A 24508-nucleotide genomic window follows, 5' to 3' on the forward strand; every position below is an offset into this window, starting at 1 on the left:
TTTTACTAAGCATTAGGGTAAAAATAACTTCTAACACTTTTTTTTTTTTTTTTTTTTGAGATGGAGTTTTGCTGCTGTCACCCAGGCTTGAGTGCAGTGGCGCAATCTTGGCTCACTGCAACCTCCACCTCCCGTATTCAAGCGATTCTCTTGCCTCAGCCTCCCAAGTAGCTGGGACTATAGGCATGCACCACTACGCCTGGATAATTTCTGTATTTTTAGTAGAGACGAGGTTTCACCATGCTGGCCAGGCTGGTCTCAAACTTCTGACCTCAGGTGATCCACCCGCCTCGGCCTCACAAAGTGCGGGGATTACAGGCGTGAGCCACCACATCTGGTCACTTATAACATTTTTTAGAGTTTATTGTGAATGATTTCTAAATGTAAAAAGAAAGCATGATCAGGAAAAACCCCACAATGGTCACCAAACGGCATGGAGTGTCTGTGCAGGTGCTCATAATGTCCTTACACATGGAGCTCTCGAAGTCAGAAGAAAGAGTTCTTCTCTCTTTCCTACATATGGGGCACTTGGCTCCCTTACACGAGAAGGGGCCTTATTCAATCAAGTGGTTGGTTATATACACACACCCTTAAGATGCATCTGGATATATGTATCTTATGTATATATGTATATGCATATATGTATATATGTGTATATACATATATATGTGTATATACGTGTATATATGTATATGTGTATATATGTGTACATATGTATATATGTATATATATGAATACATATAAGCGTATGTATTTACACATATGCTTCTATGTATGAATTCTCCCAAAAGTAATCCTACGAAAACAATTAATGTGACAATATTATTTTTCCAGCCATTATCATCCTGTGTATCTGGGAGGTGGCTCATTGTCTTTGAAAGATATTACCAGTTATTAATACGAAAGTGACAGTGTAACAGCAGGAAACGGGGAGGGCAACGCTCTTTGTAAGATAATACCATCATCACCACATATTTTAATGTCATCGTTACCAACCGTAATGGAAAGTTTAAAACACTGGCTGATGAGCTGCTTTCTGACTTACAGAAGAGTATTTTGAATTTTTCCTTTGAAAAACTGAAAAGTGACTTTAATTACCTACTGCTATCAGAGCAGTCAAGCCCTCACTTTTAGCACTTTCCAATTCCTTTCCTGAAACACCAGAATCCCCATCTTAGCTGTTCTTCTTGCATGTTGAAAGCGTTAGCCACACGCAATCATTCACCTTGCCAAGAGAGGCTGAAGCGCTGCATTTTAAAGGCAATATTGTGGTGCTTCCTGCCACAGCAGTGACTAAACATGCAGCAAAGAGAAAATCATGTCTCATTTTTATTCCTTCTTGGAAACACGTTTGTTCAACAGATGTCGTTAAGGTTTTTGGGCTTCTATTAATCAACATTTTAATTTTAATTTATTAGAGTATAGAAATAGCCTGATAGGAGTGTGAATATTTGCTTATCATGAAATCACAGAGTTTAAAGCAACTTTAAAAGACCATCTAATACAGTTCCAAAAGCCAAAGAAAGATAACACTTAAAATGATTGGGGTATAAGACTATTTTTGCTTAAAAGTCTGAAACAATAGATTCTTTGACTTTATTCATTAATTCATTTTGGCATTTCATTAAAAAGTTCTTCCTGGGCCAGGTACAGCGGCTCACGCCTATAATTCCAGCCTTGGCGGGGCTGAGGCAGTCAGATCACTTGAGGTCAGGAGTTCGAGATCAGTCTGACCAACATGGAGAAACCCTGTCTCTACTAAAAATACAAAATTAGCCTGGCGTGGTGGTGCATGCCGGTAATCCCAGCTACTCGGGAGGCTGAGACAGGAGAATCACTTGAACCCGGGAGGTGGAGGTTGCAGTGAGCCAAGATTGCGCCATTGCACTCCAGTTTGGGCAACAACAGGGAAACTCCTTCCCCCCCACCAAAAAAAAAAGTTCATCCTGATATTAGGGCTGAGTTCTCACTATTCCAATTTGAGCTTCATAGTCAACCTCAACGAACATGTAATGAAGCTAATTTGTTTTCTCTGTCCATTCGAAAAGTGTAGAGTAAGGAATTCTACTCTGAACTGCCTACTCTGCAGAGCAAACAGACTCAGTTTCTTCCACTTTGTCCGTGGCTCCTACACCGCAATTCACATTGAGTCATTTTCCCTTTTTTCACTAACAGGGCCATCTCCACATTTGCTTGCTTTTCTTGTGATCACTGGGATTAGAAATAACAAGGTCCCAAACTAGCTACATGCTTTCATTTTGAGTGTATGAATGTGTGCGAAGCCTCAGCATAAATACAGGCAAATATGGAGAACTGAAATGTATGGAAAAGACATTTTAAAAATAAAATGTATGGGCTATATGTTATGGTGTTCATAAATTGTTTTTCCATTCCTGGCCGGGCGCAGTGGCTCACGCCTGTAATCCCAGCACTTTGGGAGGCCGAGGTGGGCAGATCACCTGAGGTCAGGAGTTCGAGACCAGCCTGGCCAACATGGGGAAACCTTGTCTCTACTAAAAACATAAAAAATTAGCTGGGCATGGTGGCAAATGCCTAATGTTAACATTCCTAATGTTAGCACCATATTTTCATTTTGTTTTTGAACTTAATGGATGAGTTTACATTTTATACTCAAATATGTGAGCTTATACTTTAATATCAACTAAGATTATATACACTATTTTAGATATGCCATCTCCCATCTTAGGACCCTATTTACCTACTTAAACGAAGTCACTGGCATTTTAAATAGTTTCAGCACATTAAAACATACCCAAATTGGACAGAAGCATCAAAATAAAGCAGATACTCCCCAGGGAAGAGAGTTCACTGAGGAAGGCTCGTGTGGCAGAACAGTATTGGGAAAGTAAGGAGCGGGGAGTGACACTATTTTTTAGATCCTTACCTGACATCTGTGGTGGGAGTGACACTATTTTTAGATCCTTACCTGACGTCGGTGCACGTAATGCAAGTGATGTTCCGACTATTTGTTGCGATCAGGTGCAAAGCTACTGATGTTTCCTTGTCAGAGGTGGGGTGTGCTCCACATTTAAAGAAAAATTCCTGAAAGAAAGTTAAATATAATCACACACACGAATCCCGGCTGCTCGTTTTTCCTCTAAACATTTCGACAGTAAACAATCTCTTTGGGCAAAAGAAGACATCTGTTATGAGGTGGGAGATGGAGATAAATCAGCAGCAAACCTTTCCCAGGAGAGGATGACCTTGTGCCAAAGTGGTCAACATTTCCCTTTCAGAAGGGCCCTGAGTCTCTGCTATTCTTTTGCTCTTTAAGCGAGGGAGCTGGAGAAATACGCTGTGGCCTTCATTTAGCCATGCCCTTCAATGATAATAAGTGAGTCTAGAAGAATCACACGACATGGAGGTGGGAGGAAGCCTCTCACTAATGAGGAAAGGGAGACGCGAAGCCATGAAATGAGGTGCCCGCGGTCAAATAGTTAAGAGGTGAAGCCAAGAAGTAACTCAAGCTCCCCGCAGGGAAATCCAGTGCTTTTTCTCCAGTATCACTACATGGTTAGTCATTTAGCAGAGTCAGGAATTGAGAGAGCCCTACTGTAAATAGCCACATAAGTACACATGGACTCCTGGTAGACACAGAAGTGCAGCAGAGGCTGGGTGCGTTGGCTCACGCCTGTAATCCCAGCACTTTGAGAGGCTGAGGCGGGCGGATCATGAAGTCAGGAGTTCGAGACCAGCCTGGCCAACATGGCGAAACCCCATCTCTAGTAAAAATACAAACATTAGCCGGGCGTGGCGGCACATGACTGTAATCCTAGCCACTCGGGAGGCTGAGGCAGGAAAACCGCTGGAGCCCGACTGAGGCGGGAGAATCACTTGAGGTTTCAGTAAGATGAGATCAGCCCACTACATTCCAGCCAAGAGTGCAGCAGAGCATGGCTCTCCCAGCCCCATCTGGAATCTGCCCCTTTTCTGCCTGGCATCAACACTTCAGCATTCCCGCAAAGACTCTGCCGCCCACCCTCTGTGCCAGGCAACTGGAATGTTCCAATCCAGTATCTTGCTGCTTCTTAGTTCCTTTCCCCAGCCAGGTCCTGCCACATACTCCCTCATTTTAGCTTTTCACATAGGTCACGTTCTTTTGATTGATAATATTCTCCCTTCTCAGCCACATTTTTTCTTCACTTGTTCCTTTTCTAACTTCTATATTTGTTCTCACTCTCCTTCTGTTCACTCATACACCAAGCCAGCAATTGCTCTGCTTCTTGTCCCACAGTCTGTATGCCTTCCATGATACTAACGTCTGTGAAGCTAAATTTTCTGCTACTGAAAAAATAATACATATATATTACTGGATGACAGACTAACCCCTGCGTACCACACTTACTCCTAACTCCACTAGTGTTTAACTACCTGAAATGTGGAAAGGATTTTCCCTTAAAACCCTTGACCTGGTATTGGCCAACTTGGATGTAAAGTGCCAGATATTAAATATTAAGTGTTTTTGGTTTTGTGGGTTATATGGCCTTTGTCACACTTCTCAACTTGGCCTTGTAGCTAAAAATAGCCATAAGCAGTATGCAAATGAATGGGTGTGGCTGTGTCCTAATAAAACCTTTTATACAAAATATGTGGCAAGTTGGATTTTTCCCTGCAGGCCACAGTTGTCCACGATGAGACATTTGTAGAATGCTTTATTTATATTTGTATTCTTAACAGTGACTGACATAGGATAGGCATGACTTCTCTTTTTTTTTTTTTTGAGATGGAGTGTCTGTCGCCCAGGCTTGAGTGCAGTGGCGCAAACTCTGCCTCCCGGGTTCACGCCATTCTCCTGCGTCAGCCTCCCGAGTAGCTGGGACTACAGATGCCTGCCACCACAGCCGGCTAATTTTTTGTATTAGTAGAGACGGGGTTTCACCGTTTTAGCCAGGATGGCCTTGATCTCCTGACCTTGTGATCCACCCGCCTTGGCCTCCCAAAGTGCTGGGATTACAGGTGTGAGCCACCGTGCCTGGCCTGACATATACTTCTTAAATGAAAAACAATAGATTAATCAACACTATTGAATCAATGCTATTTATCATTTATTTAATGAATGCTATATGTTATCCTCTTATATGTTTGACTGCAACATTTATTTTCTTCTTTTCCTATTTATAATTTACTAACCTCATTCTCCTCTGACATGTGACACCCTGAGCAACACCCCTTGGTCTGAAGCTGTTGTGTGCATCAGAATTACTTGGGCACGGGTTTGTTAAACCAGAGATCGCTGAACCCACCCTGGGATTTTGTAAATTCTGGGATGGCATCAAGATTCGCATTTCTAACAACTTGCCAGGTGATGTTGTTCCTGCCACTCGGGGGAATACACCGTGAGAAACCTTGAGCTCCACCAACATCAGAGGCAAAGTGAGTCAACTCTAGTTACTCTCTCGTAAGTCCGCTGCTGCAGCCGGTCGCTTACCATGTCTGAAAATAATGCTACATCTTACGTAAAATATGTGACTCTCAAAAATCTGGAGTGTGCCATTTTACTTTTTTTTGAGACACAGTCTCACTCTGTTGCCTAGGCTGGAATGCATTAGCGCAATCTTGGCTCACTGCAACCTCCGTCTTCCAGGTTCAAGTGATTCTCCCTCCTTGGCTTCCCAAGAAGCTGTGATTACAGGCAACCGTCATCATGCGAGGCTAATTTTTGCATTTTTGTAGAGACAGGGTTTCACCATGTTGGCCAGGCTGGTCTCGAACTCCAGTGATCCACCTGCCTCAGCTTCACAAAGTGCTGGGATTACAGGTGTGGGCCACTGCGCCCGGCTGAGTGTGCCATTTTAAAAAGAAGTATCCCAAAGTCAGGGATTTGGAACCCAGGCTGTTCTTCACTACAAGGCTCACCAATCCCAGGTGGTATAATTTAGTTAACTAAACCTATCCTATCTGGGGCAGTGGAATATCAACCGGCCCTCACACTTAGAGTCCTCAGCCCATGGAGGCGTGTGTGTGGACTCTTGCTGGAGTGGACGGGATGTCCAGTGTGCGTGATGGGTCCAGGCTCAGGCATGCCTGTGGAGTCCTGCCCATGAGTCCAGGACCTTCCCCACAGCAGCATGGAAATCATGCTGGCTGATTTTTTTGTTTGGTTATGTTCTGTTTTCCTGAACAGAGCATCCCATTATTTTTACTCAATCTTTTGAAATGCGACAAATCCTTCAATGGCCAGCTCAAGGGTATTGAGAAAGAGATTTAAAACAATGTCTGAACACCACAACGAAAAGTCTGAAGGACATGACTGACCCTTATGAAATACACTGAGCTAGCTACGACTGTTTTTTGCAGACATGAAAGAAATCCTCATTCAAAACATAAAGTAATTCCTCCAAAATAGCTGAGTTGGTAGGACTATTGAGAAAGTGTTTCATATACAGATAAATAGATATAAAGCATTTATGTTTTTTCTTACCTTCAGAAAGCTGCAGTAGACATTCAGCTAACAAATCACAAATTGTTCTAACACCAGATAAAATTCAGCCAGATAAAATTCTTTTTATTGGGGGGTAGGTGTTCATAGATAATGGTATAAGAAGTTACAGATAGTTGAAAAATTCTAGTAATTCATACAGTGTGATAAAACTAAAACACACATTGCCAACCCTATATTAAATATGTATGCCTCATCAGTAAATTTCAGTGCTTTCTCCCACAATTTTTATGAAAGAATGTTTTTGTGTAGTACTAGAATAACTGGCAAGAACTGTGAAGAATGTGAGATTTTACCCAGCTTGCAAGTAAAATCTTGGAAGTAACAAATTAGTTTGCCGCAGTATCATAAAAGCTGACAGAAGACAAGAGACTCCTGGATCAGAGACAAAGGACTGCAGAACTCAGAGCACAGGGAGAAAGAAGCATGAGCATCATATTATACCAGTTCCCCTCCACATGTCTCTCTCAGGGTTGAAGCAGATGGGCTAAGTCAGATTCTACAGGTACAGGGGTTTTGCATTGCAGCTGAGGACCTTGAGCTTAGGAAACTCAAATCTTCTATAAGTAGTTCTAAGCAAGCCATCCTTTCATCCTGAAGGGAGACATTGTCTTTATTATACTGCACAATAAGCATCTTTGCCTTCTGATCTGGAGAGAAACATTATCTTCTCTACTTTCAAGGTCACTTGCTCTAAAACTTCCTTGAAAAGGTGGGTCAGAACAAGGTAGTGCCTCCCTCAGAGATGAAGAGACACATCAGAGGCTCATGGAGAATTCAACAACACCTTTTCTTACAGGCTAATTAGCAGAGTGGTTTTTTGTTGTTGTTGTTGTTGTTTTAAATGGAGCTTTGCCTAAGCTGGAGTGCAATGGTGCGATCTTGGCTCACTGCAGCCTCCGACTCCCGGGTTCAATTGATTCTCCTGCCTCAGCCTCCTGACTAGCTGGGATTATAGGCATGTGCCACCATGCCCAACTAATTTTTTGTATTTTTAGTAGAGATGGAGTTTCACCATGTTAGTCAGCTGGTCTCGAACTCCAGACCTCAGGTGATCCACCCGCCTCGGCCTCCCAAAGTGCTGGGATTACAGGTGTGAGCCACTGTGCCCGGCCGATCTGGTCATTGGTGCTCCTATACAATCCGTGGGCTGGATTGTTGAAGTCTTTTCTGTCATTTCCGTTTTCAAAACCAGCAGACAATAAGGGAACACACAACAGAAGTTAGAAGGGCCTTTTTCGAAAATTCCACCTTGGGTGTCTGGGACGGCTTTGCTCACACACGGGTGTCATCTCACAGACAGTGGCATGATTCTTTGGGATTAACTGTCTCTGAATTCTGTTTTGTTTCTCTTGATTACTCAGTTTAAAAAATTTAAAAAGTCAAAGACAGGAAAGCTTTCTCGCTGGAGTCCAAGAAGGCTGGTCAGAAGGCTGGCACTGCTGCACCACTGTGAGGTCACTAGGGCACGGCAGGGCCCAAGCCAAGTGGCCCAAGAAACGTCTCCAGCAGTGCTGAGCAATAGTAGTTATGCCTGAGGCAAGGCTGCTCAAGGTGGCATTGTTGGAGTTCTAGCGTGTGCAGGGGTTGGCCATGGAAATTGCTTCTCGGTCACTAGGGAAGCAGAGTCCTCTGGGGGAGCAGCCGGGGAGTGTCCTCTTCATCAGGAAGTCCGGCTGGAACTCAGAGCAGCCCACCCCACCTCTTGCAAATGCTAGTTCACAGATAAATCAGGGACAAAAAGATTCCCCCACCTAACCAGGAGCTGTAATTCCCGAGGGCTTACTCATTTCATTTGTGTATGAATAGTCACTTCTGGGAAACCTTAATCAGCTAGGGAGCTAAAATCTATAACAGCAATTGGCCAGTTTCGTTTTGTTTTCAGATGATAGCCTAAATGATTTCTTTTGCTACTTGAAAAAAAATAAGGCCTTAGAAAATGTGCTTGGCTTTATATTGTGACACTGCTAAATGCCATAAGCGTTTTCATCTTTATTTATTTTATTTTTTTGAGACACGGTCTCGCCCTGTAACCCAGGCTGGAATGCAGTGGCGTGATCTTGGTTTACTGCAACCTACGCCTCCCAGGTTCAAGCAAATCTCATGTCTCAGACTCCTGAACAGCTGGGATCATAGGTGTGTGCCACCACGCCTGGCTAATTTTTTGTATTTTTAGTAGAGATGGGGTTTTACCATGTTGGCCAGGCTGGTCTCGAATTCCTGACCTCAAGTAATCCACCCACCTCAGCCTTTCAAAGTGCTGCGAATACAGGCAAGAGCCACCGTGCCCAGCCCGTTTTCCACTTTATCAGTATTAAATGGAAAACCCAACAAAGTTGTATTCCTCAAGTTCTTAGAAAGGCTACTCACATTTTTACCATTTCTCTGGACAAGGCTGTGATCCTTTCCTTCCATGCTTCTCTTTCATCATAACTCACTTGCCCTCTCCTCCCCGTTGTTGAAGCCTGACCCTCCAAATCACACCAGACCCATACAAATCAAAGGGGGACCCGGGGAGAAGAGCACGAAGATGTCAACCGGACTGTGGCACTCTTGGAAGCCACTCCTGCTCACTTGAGTATGTCCCTTCACCCATGACTCATAAACAGTGCCCCTCACAAAGAGGAAAACTAGAGCAACAAGAATGGAATAAATAACCCAGCAGAATCTGAAAATTAGATTAACACCAAGAATCCAACTGTATAAACACGTTCAAGGTCAGAAGCTAATTAGTCAACCCAAAATACAATTTGATAGATTTCAAATTACTGTAAAAATAGATGACAACTGGCTTGACAGCCCTGCTTATCACAGTCATAATACCGTCAAATCTGAAAAAATTATTAGCAGTAAGACCTGACTTATTTACCCATGATCCTTCTGATAGCTTTTATTGAACATCCTAAATTTTATGTTTATAGATATCGTTTAACAATTATGTTTTCCACACGAAATATTGCATCTATTTTCACAAAGAGTTAAATTCCATTCTAGTCTCCAAATCCTTCCTAGTTAATATTACCAAAAAGAAAAAAAAAAAACAAAAAACTATCCTTCTCTTGATAAAGTAACGGGGACACACACTTTTCACTAACAAGGTTGCAATGGGTATAGGGTTTGTACTTGACACGTAACTGCATAGCTATTTGCATGGCTCTGGGTATAGTTAGGAAAACAGGGCCCACACCAGGTAGTTCAACTGATGGAATTGAATGAGCTTAGTTATAGAGGCATGGAAATACAGAAGAACTAAACAGGGAAAGGAAGCCACTCGAGATTAGAGTCATTATTGCACAGCTGCCATCTGGGGCTGGGGACTGGGGACAATGGGATAAGCTGTTGGAGTCACCACAGCTCTGCAGCTGGGCTGTCTGGTTGGGAGTGTGACAATGAACGGGATGAAGCCACTGCCAGAGACGTCCCCTGGAGAGAGAGGAAGAAACGCCCCCGGGTTCTGCCTTCTCTTGGCCCTCCCATCGCCAGAAACAGCCCCAACTTACAGGGCAGAGAGGGGAAAAGGTGGCATGGGTCTGAAAGCCACCAGCTGATGACCGCTGCACTGCCACGAGGCGGACCCTGCATGAGATCAAAATTCTCCAAGTGTCACCCTTTGTTAGTGGTGACACATTCTAATCAGCCTCCACAAAAACAAAAACATACATTCAGATATTGCTGTGAAATATGTATTGAAGATACAGAAATGCTCACACAAATATACATTGTGTATTGAGATTAAACTCAACTATACCCGTCAAAAGACTATCCATCCAAATTTTCCAATGATATTAACAGGATACAGGGCAGTGGTTACTGCTTATGAGATAAACTCATAATAAGCATCTTACATCTATATCAGAAAGGTTCTCACAGTTATCAAGTTAAGACAGACAGCCTGTCACTTCAAATCAATCTAAATGCCTCTCACAAACCTAAAATCCTGTTTGTAGCTAACAGCAACAGATATTCTCCAGTTACTCTCTCCTCAGAAACTGTCCAGGCTAGAATAGTTCCTCGTTAGTGAGACAGAGTCTTTTCTAAGACACAACTATTAGTTTTAAGTCTTCCTATCCGTGCAGAGGTTTCATTGTTAATCTTGCTAATAAAGTTTCAATTTTCTCTAAGTTAAAACATGCCAGTTGGGTAGGGTGGAACATACCCAGAGTCCCAGCTTTTTGGGAGGCTGAGGCAGGAGAATCTCTTGAGCCCAGGAATTTGAGACCAGCAGGGGCAACAGAGCAAGACCCTGTCTTTAAAAACAAACATAAACTCCACAAAAACAAACCAAAAAATGCCAGATAAAGCATAACCACAACATTCTCTACCTAGTACATAAATAAAGCCTTAAAATAGTGACGCCAAAGCCTGTTTAGCTTGTGACTTCTTTATTGTGTCTTAGCCTTCATAATGAGGTGTTCGACTTACTGGGTATTACATAAACCCAGTAACTCATTTGATCAGTTCTGATACAAACTAACTATGCAAGTTGTAGGACTGTATAATAAATGCACACTTTGTTAAATCAACAGTGCCAGTTTTACAATTAAGTTACACCTAGTCAAACAAATCAGACCTAACAAGTTAATGAGTCTATCATCATGTTCAATTACAAGTTTGTTTTCTCTCAAGATGTTAATAAAGCCTCTAGATGATGTGCAAAGTTTATCGGGGAAAGAACATCAATATACTCCCACACAAAGCAAAACCATGTCAAAACTTCGCCGGGAAGAAGCCTGTCAGTTTATGGTACATGTTTTCAAGGAGTCTAACTTAAAACCAAAGTTGACTAATATAACAACGCACATCCTGCCCTTCTCTGCCTGACTGTAAGTTCTTCAATGTGCCTTGAAGTTTATTCCAGGTGTAATGCCACTCAGCCATAATCTGATGTTTATAACTTTAAGAGCAAAAGGGAGATTGTTAAAGAAGATGTTAAAAGTGATTCCTGAAACGTAAAATAAAAGGTTTGCGGTCATTACTGACCCTTATAAAATGAGTGAAAAATAGGAAAACTAATATTCTCTTTCCTAGCTCAAGGTACTTGCTCCAACAAGCTCAGATGGCTATACCTCCTTTTCCCCTCCCTAGCCCAGGGGCGAGCAGGCAGCTCTGGCCTCATCAGTCAGAATAAAACAGCCTCATACGTGTGACCACAATGAGATACCTGTCTGAGAACCAAGCCGCTGCTCAGAAGGAAAAAGTGATGAGAGAGAGACAGTCTCCAAGAGAGAGATCATTTGTACCCTGGATCCAGCTATGCCTGATGTTTCCCCAGTTACTTATTAATTTTTATTTATTGAATTATTTCGAGATGGAGTCTAATTCTGTCGCCCAGGCTGGAGTGCAGAGGTGCGACCTTGGCTCACTGCAACCTCCGCCCCCTGGGTTCAAGCAATTCTCCTGCCTCAACCTCCCAAGTAGCTGGGATTACAGGCGTACGCTACCACGCTGGGTTAATTTTTGTATTTTTAGTAGAGATGGGGTTTTGCTATGTTGGCCAGGATGGTCTCGAACTCCTGTTCTCAGGTGATCCACCTGCCTTGGCCTCTCAAAGTGCTGGGACTACAGGTGTGAGCCACTGTAATCCCTGGCCAATTTTTTTCATTCTTTAACTTAGCAGTGCCTATAGGCACTTCCAAGACTGATTTCTATATTATCTTTCAGACTGCAAAACAAGGATTTTCCTTTATTATCTTTATTATCTTGGAGACAGCTTTGACCTTAGGCGTTGTCCCCTAGATAATCTCTCATTGGGGAATTTTTTAGAGCAAATGCTTCCACTATGTTTGTTGATATTTCTTTACTTGTGCATAATTATCCTGCTGTTAGCATTCATGTAGGGTCCCTGACTCCAAATGTTCTAGAACTAAGGGACAGTTGTTGAAGTTGCAATTACTGCACGCTGCACAGGCTCCCTGAGGGTGAGCGGGAGGACCCTGCTGGCCAGACGAGGCAGCCCTCCCTGATCTCTGACTCATTCCTGGGCCATTCCAGGGAAATCTGGATCGGGATTACACACAACACAGCAGCCATTTTTATTTTTCTTTCCTTAGGTTTGATGTTCAATGGACTAGTGGCTCTGGTGTGGTACTAGCTTCCCCTGCATTTCTCTCCCAATTCCAACAATCGTTTGGAGATTGTAACTTCTGTCTCACCTCAACATAATAGCAGTTACTTATGCGATGTCATCTGCTCAGTTTATAAATCGAGCATATCTCTTTCCTTTCAATGTTGTAGCCTAGCCAGACAATAAAAGATCACATTTATTATTCTAGCTATTCTTTCTCTCCTTTAGAAGCTAAAGGTTTCACATGCTCTCATAATATGTCAGCTTCAAGAACATGATGGCACCCAAAACATTTGCTAGTTGCATGTTTAGGCCAAGCTTTCCACCTTTTGCGCTCAGATAAATAAAATAAGATGTTAAAATATCTTGTTGTTAACATGGAGTATTTCCTTTTATAATCTCCCACTACTGATTGTTCGATTCCATGATTTGACCTCCAGGAGAGGACATATAAATAAACATGTGTCAGCTGGTAATTATTTACAAGAAACTGAAGAGACAGGTCATGATTTTGAAAATTTATTATGACTCACCACCCCTAGATGAGTTACTGCATTCCTAGCGGCATTATTTTAACATTTATTTCTAAATGAGAAAAACGCTTATTCTAATCAACAATGGCAAATAATGTAGAAGAGCTATGTAATCATTTCATTGTCCAGGTTAATTATCTTCCAGACCAAGCATACTGGCCCAGTAAGGCCTTATAGACTTTCTAACCTCCTTGCCTCACTGCCTCCCCACCTGCCCACCTCTCCCTTGGCCTGCCATGGAGACCCTTTAAGGAGGGCCTGGATTTCCCCCCTTCAGTTTGGCCCCTTGCTTGTGGTTTGACCTCAGCAGGATCCGTCTTCTTCCTCTGCTTTGTCCACTCGTTTTGCCTTTCAAACCCCTAGGTGTCTTTCAGGCCTCAGCGTATCTATCCTCAACCCTGGAGGCCTTCCTTGATCCTGTCCCTGTTTGAGCTAGTCCTCAATTATGCCCGGTGCCTAAGCTCTCCATAAGATACATCCGCCAGTGTGCCATGTCAGTTTATCATTGCATGGCAACATCCAGGAGTTACCACCCCTTTCCGTGGCAATGACCCAATGACCCAGAAGTTACTACTCTTTTCCTAGAAATTTCTGCATAAACTGCCCCTTAATCTGCATGTAATTAAAAGTAGGTATAAATATGACTGCAGAACTGCCCTGAGCTGCTACTCTCTGCCTACGGGGTAGCCCTGCTCTGCAGAAGCAGTCACAGAGCTGTAACACCACTGGAGCTATAACATTGCTGCTTCAATAAAGCGGTTTTCTTCTACGGCCAGCTTGTTCTTGAATTCTTTCCCGGGTGAAGCTAAAAACCCGCTTGAGCTTAGCCCCATTTAGGTCTTGCCTCCCCAACATCAGTATTCTTGGGAATTAAGTAATTCACTCTGTTCTCTCCCTGCTCTTTGGTTAGTCTGTAGTGTCCTCTTTTTTTTTTAAGACCGTGATATTCCACCTTTTGAGTTACAATTGGGACAACTGAGAGAGGGGGAAGAGCTGGAGTGGGGTGAGGGCTCGACAGCTGGAGGTGTAGTTCGCTTAGTTTTTGTACTGGAAGGGTTCGTCACTGATTTCATTGAGAAGTCAGGTGTGGTGAGAGCTTCTGTCATCTACACATTCCTCCTAACATTTACTGCTGTTGTTGTTGTTGATTCCATTGTGCTGTTCATTTCTGGACCAAGTGAGGGCAGAACAGCCAGAGCCTGAGAAATGCAGCCACAGCAACTGCACAGTGTCCAGTCTGGGCAGGGAAAGTGCAAGAGAAACATACCTTTTGATAGCAATAATTCACAACATGATAATATAACTGGTTTGTTGGCTATGAGCAAAAAGAAATATTGAGCAATAAAAAAACAGCCTAGCTTTAAAACATTTTAAATGACTTTAGACTTGGAATCTAAACTTTTTTCACTCAAAAGTCCTTGTTTCTTTAGCAAGTAGAATTTAAAGCTTCTTTTTATTCGTGTCTTCTTTATTGCAGGCAGCTCAAGCCATCATAAACATTCCACTCAAGACAAACTGGGCAAAGGCAACTGCTTAATACAATTTAATAGCTTCTCACATTCTATATATTTACTTTATTTCCTCATTAGGAAAAGAAGAAAATAAAATGTAATTTGTAAATTTACCTATAAACCATATACCGGAAAACTAAGATGAATAAAACTGGAAAATAAATGTTACACTGAGTTTTTTTTTTTTTTTTTTTTTTTTAACATGCCCGTGTAAGTGATAACAAATGGAAGAATTAAAAACTCAACCAGCCATCCTACTTACGCAAAATATATATCGATGGGTGTAGGCATGTGTGCTTTATATATACAATCATCCCTCAGTATCCAGGAGGGATTGGTTCCAGAACCTGCCCCCCGCCCTGATATCAAAATCTACAGATGCTCACGTTCCTGATATAAAATGGTGTAGTATTTGCTTATAAGCTATGCACATCCTCCTGTATCTGTCTTCTTCCGCTGCCGCTGCGTTGTCCACTCGTTTTGCCTTTCAAACCCCTAGGTGCCTTTCAGGCCTCAGCGTATCTATCTTCAACCCTGGAGGCCTTCCTTGATCCTGTCCCTGTTTTAGCTAGTCCTCAATTATGTCTGGTGCCTAAGCTCTCCATAAGATACATTCACCAGTGTGCCATGTCAGTTTACCATTGCCATGGCAACATCCAGAAATTACCACTTTAAATCATCTCCAGATCATGTAGAATATCTAATACAATGTAAATGCCAAGTATATAGCTGTTACACTGCATTACTTTGAAAATTTATATTATTTTTTATTGTGTTCATTTTTGTTTTCATTTTTGAATATTTTCAATTGATGATTGAATCCAAAAATGCGGAAGCTGTGGATATCGAGGGCTGATGTTATATAGATTGACTGAAAAATTTCAGAGTCCAATTAATACTGCATCTAAAATAAGTTAAATAACAGAGGGAAACATCAAACCTTTTGTGTCATAAGGACACCATTAAAGTTATTTATTTGTTCATCTCTCCTCTGTCTTTTGAGAAATGCATGCTGTGTTGGAGAGACAAAGATGGAGGATGGCAAATAGTGCAGCATTGTCCCGTTGCTAAGAGGCATGTAAAAACAAAGAAACACATCCCACAAGGCAAGATGAGGAACTGTTAGAGGGAACAATGCCCCTTCTTAGCCAGACTTACCATTATAGAACAATTCTCAAGAGATGGTATCTATGGGCATAATTTGTGTGTGAGGGCAAAAGACTCCTGTACAGCTCATGCCACTGCCAGGAAAGAAAAGCCAGTGGCCCCTGCCTTCCATCATTGTTGGGGAAGAGCCAGTTCTTCCAATGGGGAAAAAAAAAAAAAATTTAATCTAAAGAAAATTCTTCAGGGCCGGGTGTGGTGGCTTATGCCAGCACTTTGGGAGGCTGACGTAGGTGGATCACCTGAGGTCAGGAGTTCGAGACCAGCCTGGCCAAGATGCAGAAAACCCGTCACTACTAAAAATACAAAAAATTAGCCAGGTATAGTAGGGTGCGCATGTAATCACAGCTACTTGGGAGGCTGAGGCCAGAGAATTGCTTGAGCCCAGGAGGAGGGGGTTGCAGTGAGGTGAGATCGAGCACTGCACTCCAGCCTGAGTGACAGAGCGAGACTCTGTCTCCAAAAAAAAAAAAAAAAAAGAAAGAAAGAAAAGAAAAATTTTCAGGAAACATAACTAGGACACAATAAAGTGTTTTAATCAGGTTTAAATACACTTGGAGAATATAAGAATTTTAAAATTTAATTGAAAGCTAAACAAGAAGAACAACAACAGAGAAAACCTACTAACAAACTGGAAATCATGAACGAAAGCTCAGAGCCATGGACATGACAGTGAGGGCATCAATATATAAATCATAAACACAGAGAGGCAAAACCAAAAAAAAAAAAATTGCAGAAAAGATCTCTGTGGGTTAAAGCTACCCAATGGATAATACCAGTACTAGTGAGCATTTTCATTGACTGCCTGATTATTATAACATGTTTGGTAAGTTACTTAATCAAATTTATGGTAGCTTTCTTCATCATGTTTAATTTAGCTGATTTCTAAAAAATATTTACAACGAGCTTTATTACAAATAGCTTCTAAGTTTGATCAAGTGATTTGGATTCACTATTGATATAATCACATATATCTCTTTTAAGCTTTAGATAGCATGAATTAAATTGATGGATATGTGAAGATTATGATATCCTGACACTTTGAAATAAACATTTACTCCTTCCCTACTTTCACAGTGCCTGGAAATAATTCTCTCTCTCTCTCTTTCTCTCTCTCTCTCTACATATATATACACACATATATATGCATATGTATGTATCTCAAACACGGAAAATATAGGTGGTAATTCATACAAACTTGCAATGAGTGTGGTGGGCAGCATAAAAAAAAATTTTTTAGACAGAGTTTTCACTCTTGTTGCCCAGGCTTGAGTGCAGTGGCACGATCTCGGCTCACTGTAAGCTCCTCCTCCCAGGTTCAAGTGATTCTCCTGTCTCAGCTTCCTGAGCAGGTGGGATTACAGGCGTAAGCCACCATGTCCAGCTAATTTTTATATCTTTAGTAGAGACAGGGTTTCACCATGTTGGTCAGGCTGGTCTTGAACTCCTGATCTCAGGTGATCCACCTGCCTCGGCCTCCCAAAGTGCTGGGATTACAGGCGTGAGCCACTGAGTCCGGCTGGTGGGCAGCATTTCTTTAGAAAGCTATAAACTAAGTCTTTGTCTATATAAAGGACAATGTTCTGTGTTGCAAACATTTCAGCAATGAAAAATGACAAAAATGTTTATAGAATACATAGTACATAAAGGGTTAATACAGATACTCTTAGAAAATATCTTGAGAGGGCTGCTGCATCTCAATGCTGATGGATTCAACCATGCAGCCAAGTCTCCATCTCTTGTGCCCATACTGTATCATATGCAGCACAACACACTGAGGAGGCCACTGCCGGGATAAAAGGAACAGAAACATCGCTCCACAGAGTCTGAGAATTACCTGCCTGGGGCCATTGCCACTAACAGCAACCGTGTTTCCTGCAGCAGCAAAGCCACCACAAGTGAACCACATCTTCAGGAGACCTGGGAATTGCCCCACCTGGGTGCTGCCCTGGGCTCGAGTACAGGTCTGCCCTTCTTACTGCTGCAACCAATGTCACCACCCAGGCATACCATCCAGGGCCTGGGGATCAAACAGCCTTACCTGCCACAGCTGGTGCCTATGCACGTCAGGGGGCCTGAGGACAGGTCTGCCTTCCTGCTGCTGTTCCCACCAGTGCATGCATGTACCATTATCTGGGAGCGTGGAGATCAACCTACCATACTTGTTGCCATTGACAACTGTGTATCATTGCAGGGCCTGTCAACAGGCCTGCCCTGTCCATGATGCCTGTGCATACCATCTGGGGCTTGAGAATAGGTCAGTTATGCCCCCCACCACCTCTGCTGGCACCCAAGCATGCTATATGGGGACCTGGGGACCAATGTGTCCCAGCGCCACAGCCTGCACCCACATACACTATGGGGAACTGAGGGCAGGCCTGCCCCACCTGATGCTACCACTGACAGTGCCTGCATGCTTCATCTGGAGACCTGGGGATTGATCTGTCCCACATACTGCTATGAATGGCTATGAGCACCTTCCAGGGCCTGGAGGATGGGCCTGCTCAGCCTGACGGTGCCCACATACTTTGTCTGTGGGACTGGGGAATGACCCTCCCTGTCTGGTACCACCACAGCTCACACACAACTCCCAGAGGACTGAGGATGGGCCCACTCAGCCTGCTGCCATCACCACTGCTAGCCATCTGCCCATATGCATCACCTGGAGGCCTGAGCACTGGCTTGCTCACCCTGCCACCTCCACCACTGGTGCCTGCATATGCTGACCAGAGATTTGGCTTGCCACTACTATTGCCGTGAATGATGCCACACACCACCCAGGAGCCCGAGAACCAGCCTGCCCTCCCAGCCCACTGCCACTACTGCCGGCACACAAGCAGGCCGTCTGGAGGCCCAAGGTTTGGCATACCCAACCCACTGGTGCCACTGCTGTGCCTGACGACCAGAAAAGCTTCACTGCAACCTCTACTAACAAGCGCTACCTGAGCCACTGAAGAGACCACAGACACAACTGATGCTGATTACAGCTGAAGAAATCATTCAGACATTGAACTGCTGTGCCCAACTAGAATCAAAGCCAAAGTGATCTACCCAAGCAACATTACAAATACATCTACAGAAAAAAGTAGTCTTTTTCTAAAAAAGCCAATCCATAAAATTGGAAGAAGCAACTGCTACACCAGAGGCACTGCAAAAAGCTCAATGAGATACAATAGAACACAAATAAACAATACAAAATATCAGAAAAAAAATTCATGATCTGAATGAGAAACTAAACAAAGAGAAAGATATCTTTAAAAATTTCCAAACAAAAATCCTGGATCTGGAGAATTCAATGAATGAAATAAAAATACAATTGAGGGTTTTAAAAAAAGATGAGACCAGGGAGAGGAAAAAAAAAATTCTGAACTTGAAAAGAGATCATTTGAAAAAATCCAGTTAAAAATTTTTTTTAATTATTAAAAAATAAAGTAAACCTATGTGATATATGGGACACCACAAAGCAAATAAATGTTGGAATTTGGGGTGTTCCAGATGGTGAAGTGATGAACAAAGACATGGAAATCCTATTTAACAAAATAATATCTGAAAACTTCTCAAGTCTTGCAAGAGATTTAGACACCCAGATACAAGAAGCTCCAAGAATCCCAAATAAATTCCACTTAAAAATGTCTTTTTCAAGGAACATTAGAGTCAGACTGTTAAAAGTTAAAAACAAACAGAATTCTAAAAACAGTAAGAGAAAAGTGTCATGTCATATATAAAGGTATCCCCATCAGACAAACAGCAGATTTCACAGCAGAAACCTTACAGGCAAGAGAGAATGGGATGATATATTTAGAGTACTGAATGAAAAAATATGCTAGTGAAGAATATTCTACCAACAAAGCTATCCTCCAAAAAGAAAGGAGAAATTAAATCTCTCCCAGACACAAACAGAAGGAATTCATCACTAGACAAGCCTTATGAGAAATGCTCAAGGAAATTCTAGATCTGGAAGGAAAAGAACAATATGTACCATCATGAAAACACACAAAAGTACAAAACTCACCGGTAGAGCAGACACACAAAGGAGAAAGGAAGGATCCAAACGTTACTATTACAGAAAACCACCAAACCACAATGATAAACAATAAAAGAGAAACAAGGAACAAAGCATATGTGAAACAACCAGAAAACAATTAACAAAATGATGGAAATAAGTCTTTACTCATTAATAATAACTTTAAATGTAAATGGATTAATTTCCCCCGTAAAAGATAAATGGCTGAATGAATTTTAAAAAATGACCCAACTGGCTGGGTGCTGTGGCTCACGCCTGTAATCCCAGCACTTTGGGAGGCCGAGGCGGGCAGATCACCTGAGGTTAAGAGTTTGAGACCAGCCTGCCCAACATAGTGAAACCCCGTCTCTACTAAACATACAAAAAATTAGCCAGAAGTGGTGGTGGGTGCCTGTAATCCCAGCTACTCAAGAGGCTGAAGCAGGAGAATCACTTGAACCCAGGAGGCGGAGGTTGCAGTGAGCCAAGAGCATGCCACTGTACTCCAGCCTGGGTGACAAGAGTGAAACTCCATCTCAAGGAAAAAAAAAAAAATGCCCCAACTATATAAATACAAGAAAAGTACTTCACCTGTTAAAAAAAAAAAAAGAAAAAGAAAAAAAAAACACATAAAGAATGAAATGAAAGGATGGAAAAAGTCACTCCATACAAATAAAAACCAAAAGTGGACGATAGTAGCTATACTTATATACAAAAATTAGTTGGGTGGGGTGGTGGGCACCTGTAATCCCAGCTACTAGCGGGGCTGAGGCATGAGAACTGTTTGAACCCGGAAGCAGAGGTTTAAGTGAACTGAGATCAAGCCACAGCACTCCAGCCTGGGCAAAAGAGTGAGATTCTGTCTTAGAGAGAGAGAGAGAGAGAGAGAGAGAGACAAAGATCATCATATAATGAAACATGTATCAATTCAGCAAAAAGATGTAACATCTCTAAATATATATGCATCTAATATCAGAGCACGCAGATGTATTTTAAAAAAACATTATTAGATTGAAAGGGAGAGATAGACTCTGATACAATAGTTAGGGGCTTCAATACCCCTATTTCAGCACTGGAGAGATCTATGAGATAGAAAAGAAACAAAGAAACACTGGATTTAAATTGCACTTACGCCCAAATGGAACTAACCATCTTCTACAAAACATATTATTAAGCTGCAGAATACTTTCTTCTCATCAGAACATGGACCACTCTCCAGAATAGATCATATGTTAGGACATAAAGCAAGTCTCAAGAAATTTGTTAAAATCAAAATCATATCAGAGATTAGTATCTTTTCAGACCACAACAGAATAAAACTAGAAATGATAAGAAGAGAAACTTTGGAAACTGTACAAATACATGGGAATTTAACAACATGCTCCTGAATGACCATTAGGTCAAGGAAGAAATTAAGAAGAAAACCAAAAAATTTTCTGAGAGAATTAAAAATGGAGACATAATACATTCAAACCCATGAAATACAGCAAAAGTAGTGCTAAGAGAAAAGTTCATAGCAATAAACACCTACATCAAAAAAGTAGAAAGACTTCAAATTAACAACCTAACAATGTACCTTAAAGAACTAGAAAAGAAAGAACAAAAGAAACCCGAAGTTAGTAGAAGGAAAGAAATAATAAAGGTCAGAGTGGAACTAAATGAGATACAGACAAGAAAAATGTAGAAGGGATTAAAAAAAATAACAACTTGGTTTTTGGAAAAGATAAAAATGACAAACTACTAGTTAGAATAACCAAGAAAAAAAAGAAGACTCAAATAAAGAAATCATACACAAATAGGAGACATTACCACTGGCACCACAGAAATACAAAGGATCATTACAGACTATTATAAACAACTACATGCTAACAAATTGGAAAATCTAGAGGAAATAGATAAACCATGGACACATACAACCTACTAAGAATGAACCAGGAAGAAAGAAAACCTAAGCTGACCCATGATGAGTAGTGAGATTAAAGCAGTGATGAAAAGTCCCCCAACAAAGAAAGGTCCTGGACAAGATGGATTAACTGCAGAACTCCACCACATTTATGTAGAAAAGCTAAAAGCAATTCTTAAACTATTTCAGAAAGGTGAAGAGGGAGGGATTCTTCCTAATGCATTCTACACGACCAGCATTACCCTGACACCAAAACCAGGTAAGTATACAAGAACAAAAGAAAGCAACAGGCCAAGGTCACTGTCTTAGTCGATTTGTCTTGCTATAATGGAATCCCTGAGACTGGATAATTTATAAAGAAAAGGGATTTATTTGACTTATGGTTCTGCAGGCTGTAAAAGAAGCATTGAACCAGCACCTGCTTCTGGTGAAGGGCTCAGGTTGCTTCCAATCACAGCAGAAGGCAAAGGAGAAACAGCATGTGCAGAGATCATGTGACACGACAGAAAGCAAGAGAGTAGGTGAAGGTGCCAGGCTCTCTTTTAAACAACCAGCTTTCATGAGAACTAATACAGCCCCTTACCCGAGAGAGGGCATTAATCTATTCATGAAGGACTGCTGCCATGACCCAAACACCTCCCACTAGGCCCTACCACTAACATTGGTGATGAAATTTCAACATAAGGTTTGGGTGGTCAAATATCCAAACAATAGCAACCCGTCATGAACATCAATGCAAAAATCCTCAACAAAATAGCATATCATAACCAAGTGAGATTTATCTCAGGGATGTAAGAATGCTTGAACATAAACAAATCAACAAATGTGATACATCATATCAAGAAAATGAAGGACATACAGAAGCATGGTGTGCAGAAAAAAAAAAAAGAAAATGAAGGACAAAAACCATATAATCATCTGAATAGATGTAGAAAAAGCTTTTGACAAAATTCAACATTCCTTCTTGATAAAACATCAACAAACTAGGCATAGAAGGAACATACCTAATGGGGAAAATGTTAATGTCTATCCTCTAAAGGACTGAAACATGACAAGGATGCCCACTCTCACCACTCCAATTCAACATAGTACTGAAAGTACTAGCCAAGTCAATCAGGTACAAGAAAGAAAAGTCATCCAAACTGGAAAAAAGAAAGTCAGCTTGTCCGTCTTTGCAGACAACATGATCATATATACAGAAAAACCTAGACTCCACCAAAAAACTCTTAGAACTAATAAATATAGTAAAGTTGGAGGACACAAAATCAACATAGAAAAATAAAGTGTTTCTATACACCAATAACCAACTAGTTGAAAAAAAACAAGAAAGCAATCTCATTTACAATAGCTACCAAAAAACTACTTAGGAATAAATTTAACCAAGGAGGTAAAAGACCTTTGCCAGGAAAACTACAAAACACCGATGAAAGAAATTGAAGATGACACAAACTAATGGAAAGATATGCCCTGCTCATTGACCAAATTAATATTGTTAAAATGACTGCTCAATGCAATCCCTACTAAAATAACAATATCATTCTTCACAGCAATAGAAAAAAACAACAATAGTCCTAAAATATGTACGGAACCACAAAAGACCCTGAGTAGCCAAAGCAATCCTGAGCAAAAGAACAAAGCTGGAGGCATCACACTACCTGACTTCAAAATATCCTGTAAAGCTATAGTAACCAAAACAGTAGGGTACTGGTGTAAAAACAGACACACAGAGCAATGGAACAAAATAGAGAACCCAGAAATCAATTAGTGTGTTTACAGCCAACCATCTTCAACAAAGGTAACAACAACACATGTTGGAGAAAGGACAATAAAAAGTGTTGGGAAAGATGTATACACAGAAGAATGAAACTAGACCCCTATCTCTCACTATATGCAAAAATCATGGCAGAATGACTTAAACATAAAACCCCAAAGTATAGAACTACTAGAAGAAAACAAGGAAAACATTCAGGACATTGGTCTAGGCAAAGATTTTAATGGCCACGAGCTCAAAAGCACAGGCAATAAAAACAAAAGTACATAAATGGGACCATATTAAGCAAAAATGCTTCTGTGCAGCAAAGGAAACAATCAACAGAAACAACCTGTAGAATGGGAGAAAATATCTGCAAACTATTCATCCAACAAAGGACTCATATCCAGAATATACAAGGAACTCAAAAAACTCAAAAGCAAAAATACAAATAAACCCAACAAAAAGTGGGCAAAAGGTTAGAATGGACACTTCACAAAAGAAGACATACAAATGGCCAACAGGTATATGAAAAAAATTAAATATTACTAGTCATCAAGGAAATGCAAGTCCAAACAGCAATAAGATATCATCTTACCTCAGTATGGCTATTATCAAAAAGACACAAAATAACAAATGTTGGTGAGAATACGGAGAAAAGGTAACTCTTATACACTGTTGTAACCTGTAAATTAGTACAGCCATTCTGGAAAACAGTATGCAGGCATCTCAAAAAACTAAAAGTACAAGGTGGCTTATGCCTGCAATCCTAGCACTTTGGGAGGCTGAGGTGGGAAGACTGCTTGAGTCCAGGAGTTTGAGACCAGCCTGGGCAACATACCAAGACCCCATTTTCACAAAAAATAAAAAATTTCCTAAAATTAGAACTATCCTATGATCCAATAATCCCACAACTAGGTATTTATCCAAAGGAAGGAAATCAGCATATCAAAGGGATACCTGTACCCCCATGTTTATTGTAGCACAGTAGGTCAAGACATGGAGTCAACCTGTTGTCAATCAACAGATAAATGGATAAAGAAAACACACACACACACACACGTACTAATCAGCCATAAAAAGTGTGAAATCCTATGCTTGCAGAAACCTGGATGAACTA

At 41.3% G+C, this 24508-nt stretch overlaps 1 protein-coding gene across 4 annotated transcripts in view; it reads right to left on the bottom strand.

Annotated features, from left to right (window-relative positions):
* PRKN (parkin RBR E3 ubiquitin protein ligase) overlaps positions 1-24508 on the bottom strand; it is a 1413696-nt gene that overhangs the window by 655586 nt on the left and 733602 nt on the right. For all 4 annotated transcript variants that reach the window (XM_021936901.1, XM_017957438.1, XM_017957437.1 and 1 more), the window contains one exon: positions 2948-3063. In XM_021936901.1, coding sequence (XP_021792593.1) covers positions 2948-3063 — 116 coding nt within the window. The remainder of the gene's footprint in view (positions 1-2947; positions 3064-24508) is intronic.

This window comes from Papio anubis, chromosome 6 (genome assembly GCF_008728515.1).
Source record: "Papio anubis isolate 15944 chromosome 6, Panubis1.0, whole genome shotgun sequence".
Lineage (NCBI taxonomy): Eukaryota > Metazoa > Chordata > Mammalia > Primates > Cercopithecidae > Papio > Papio anubis.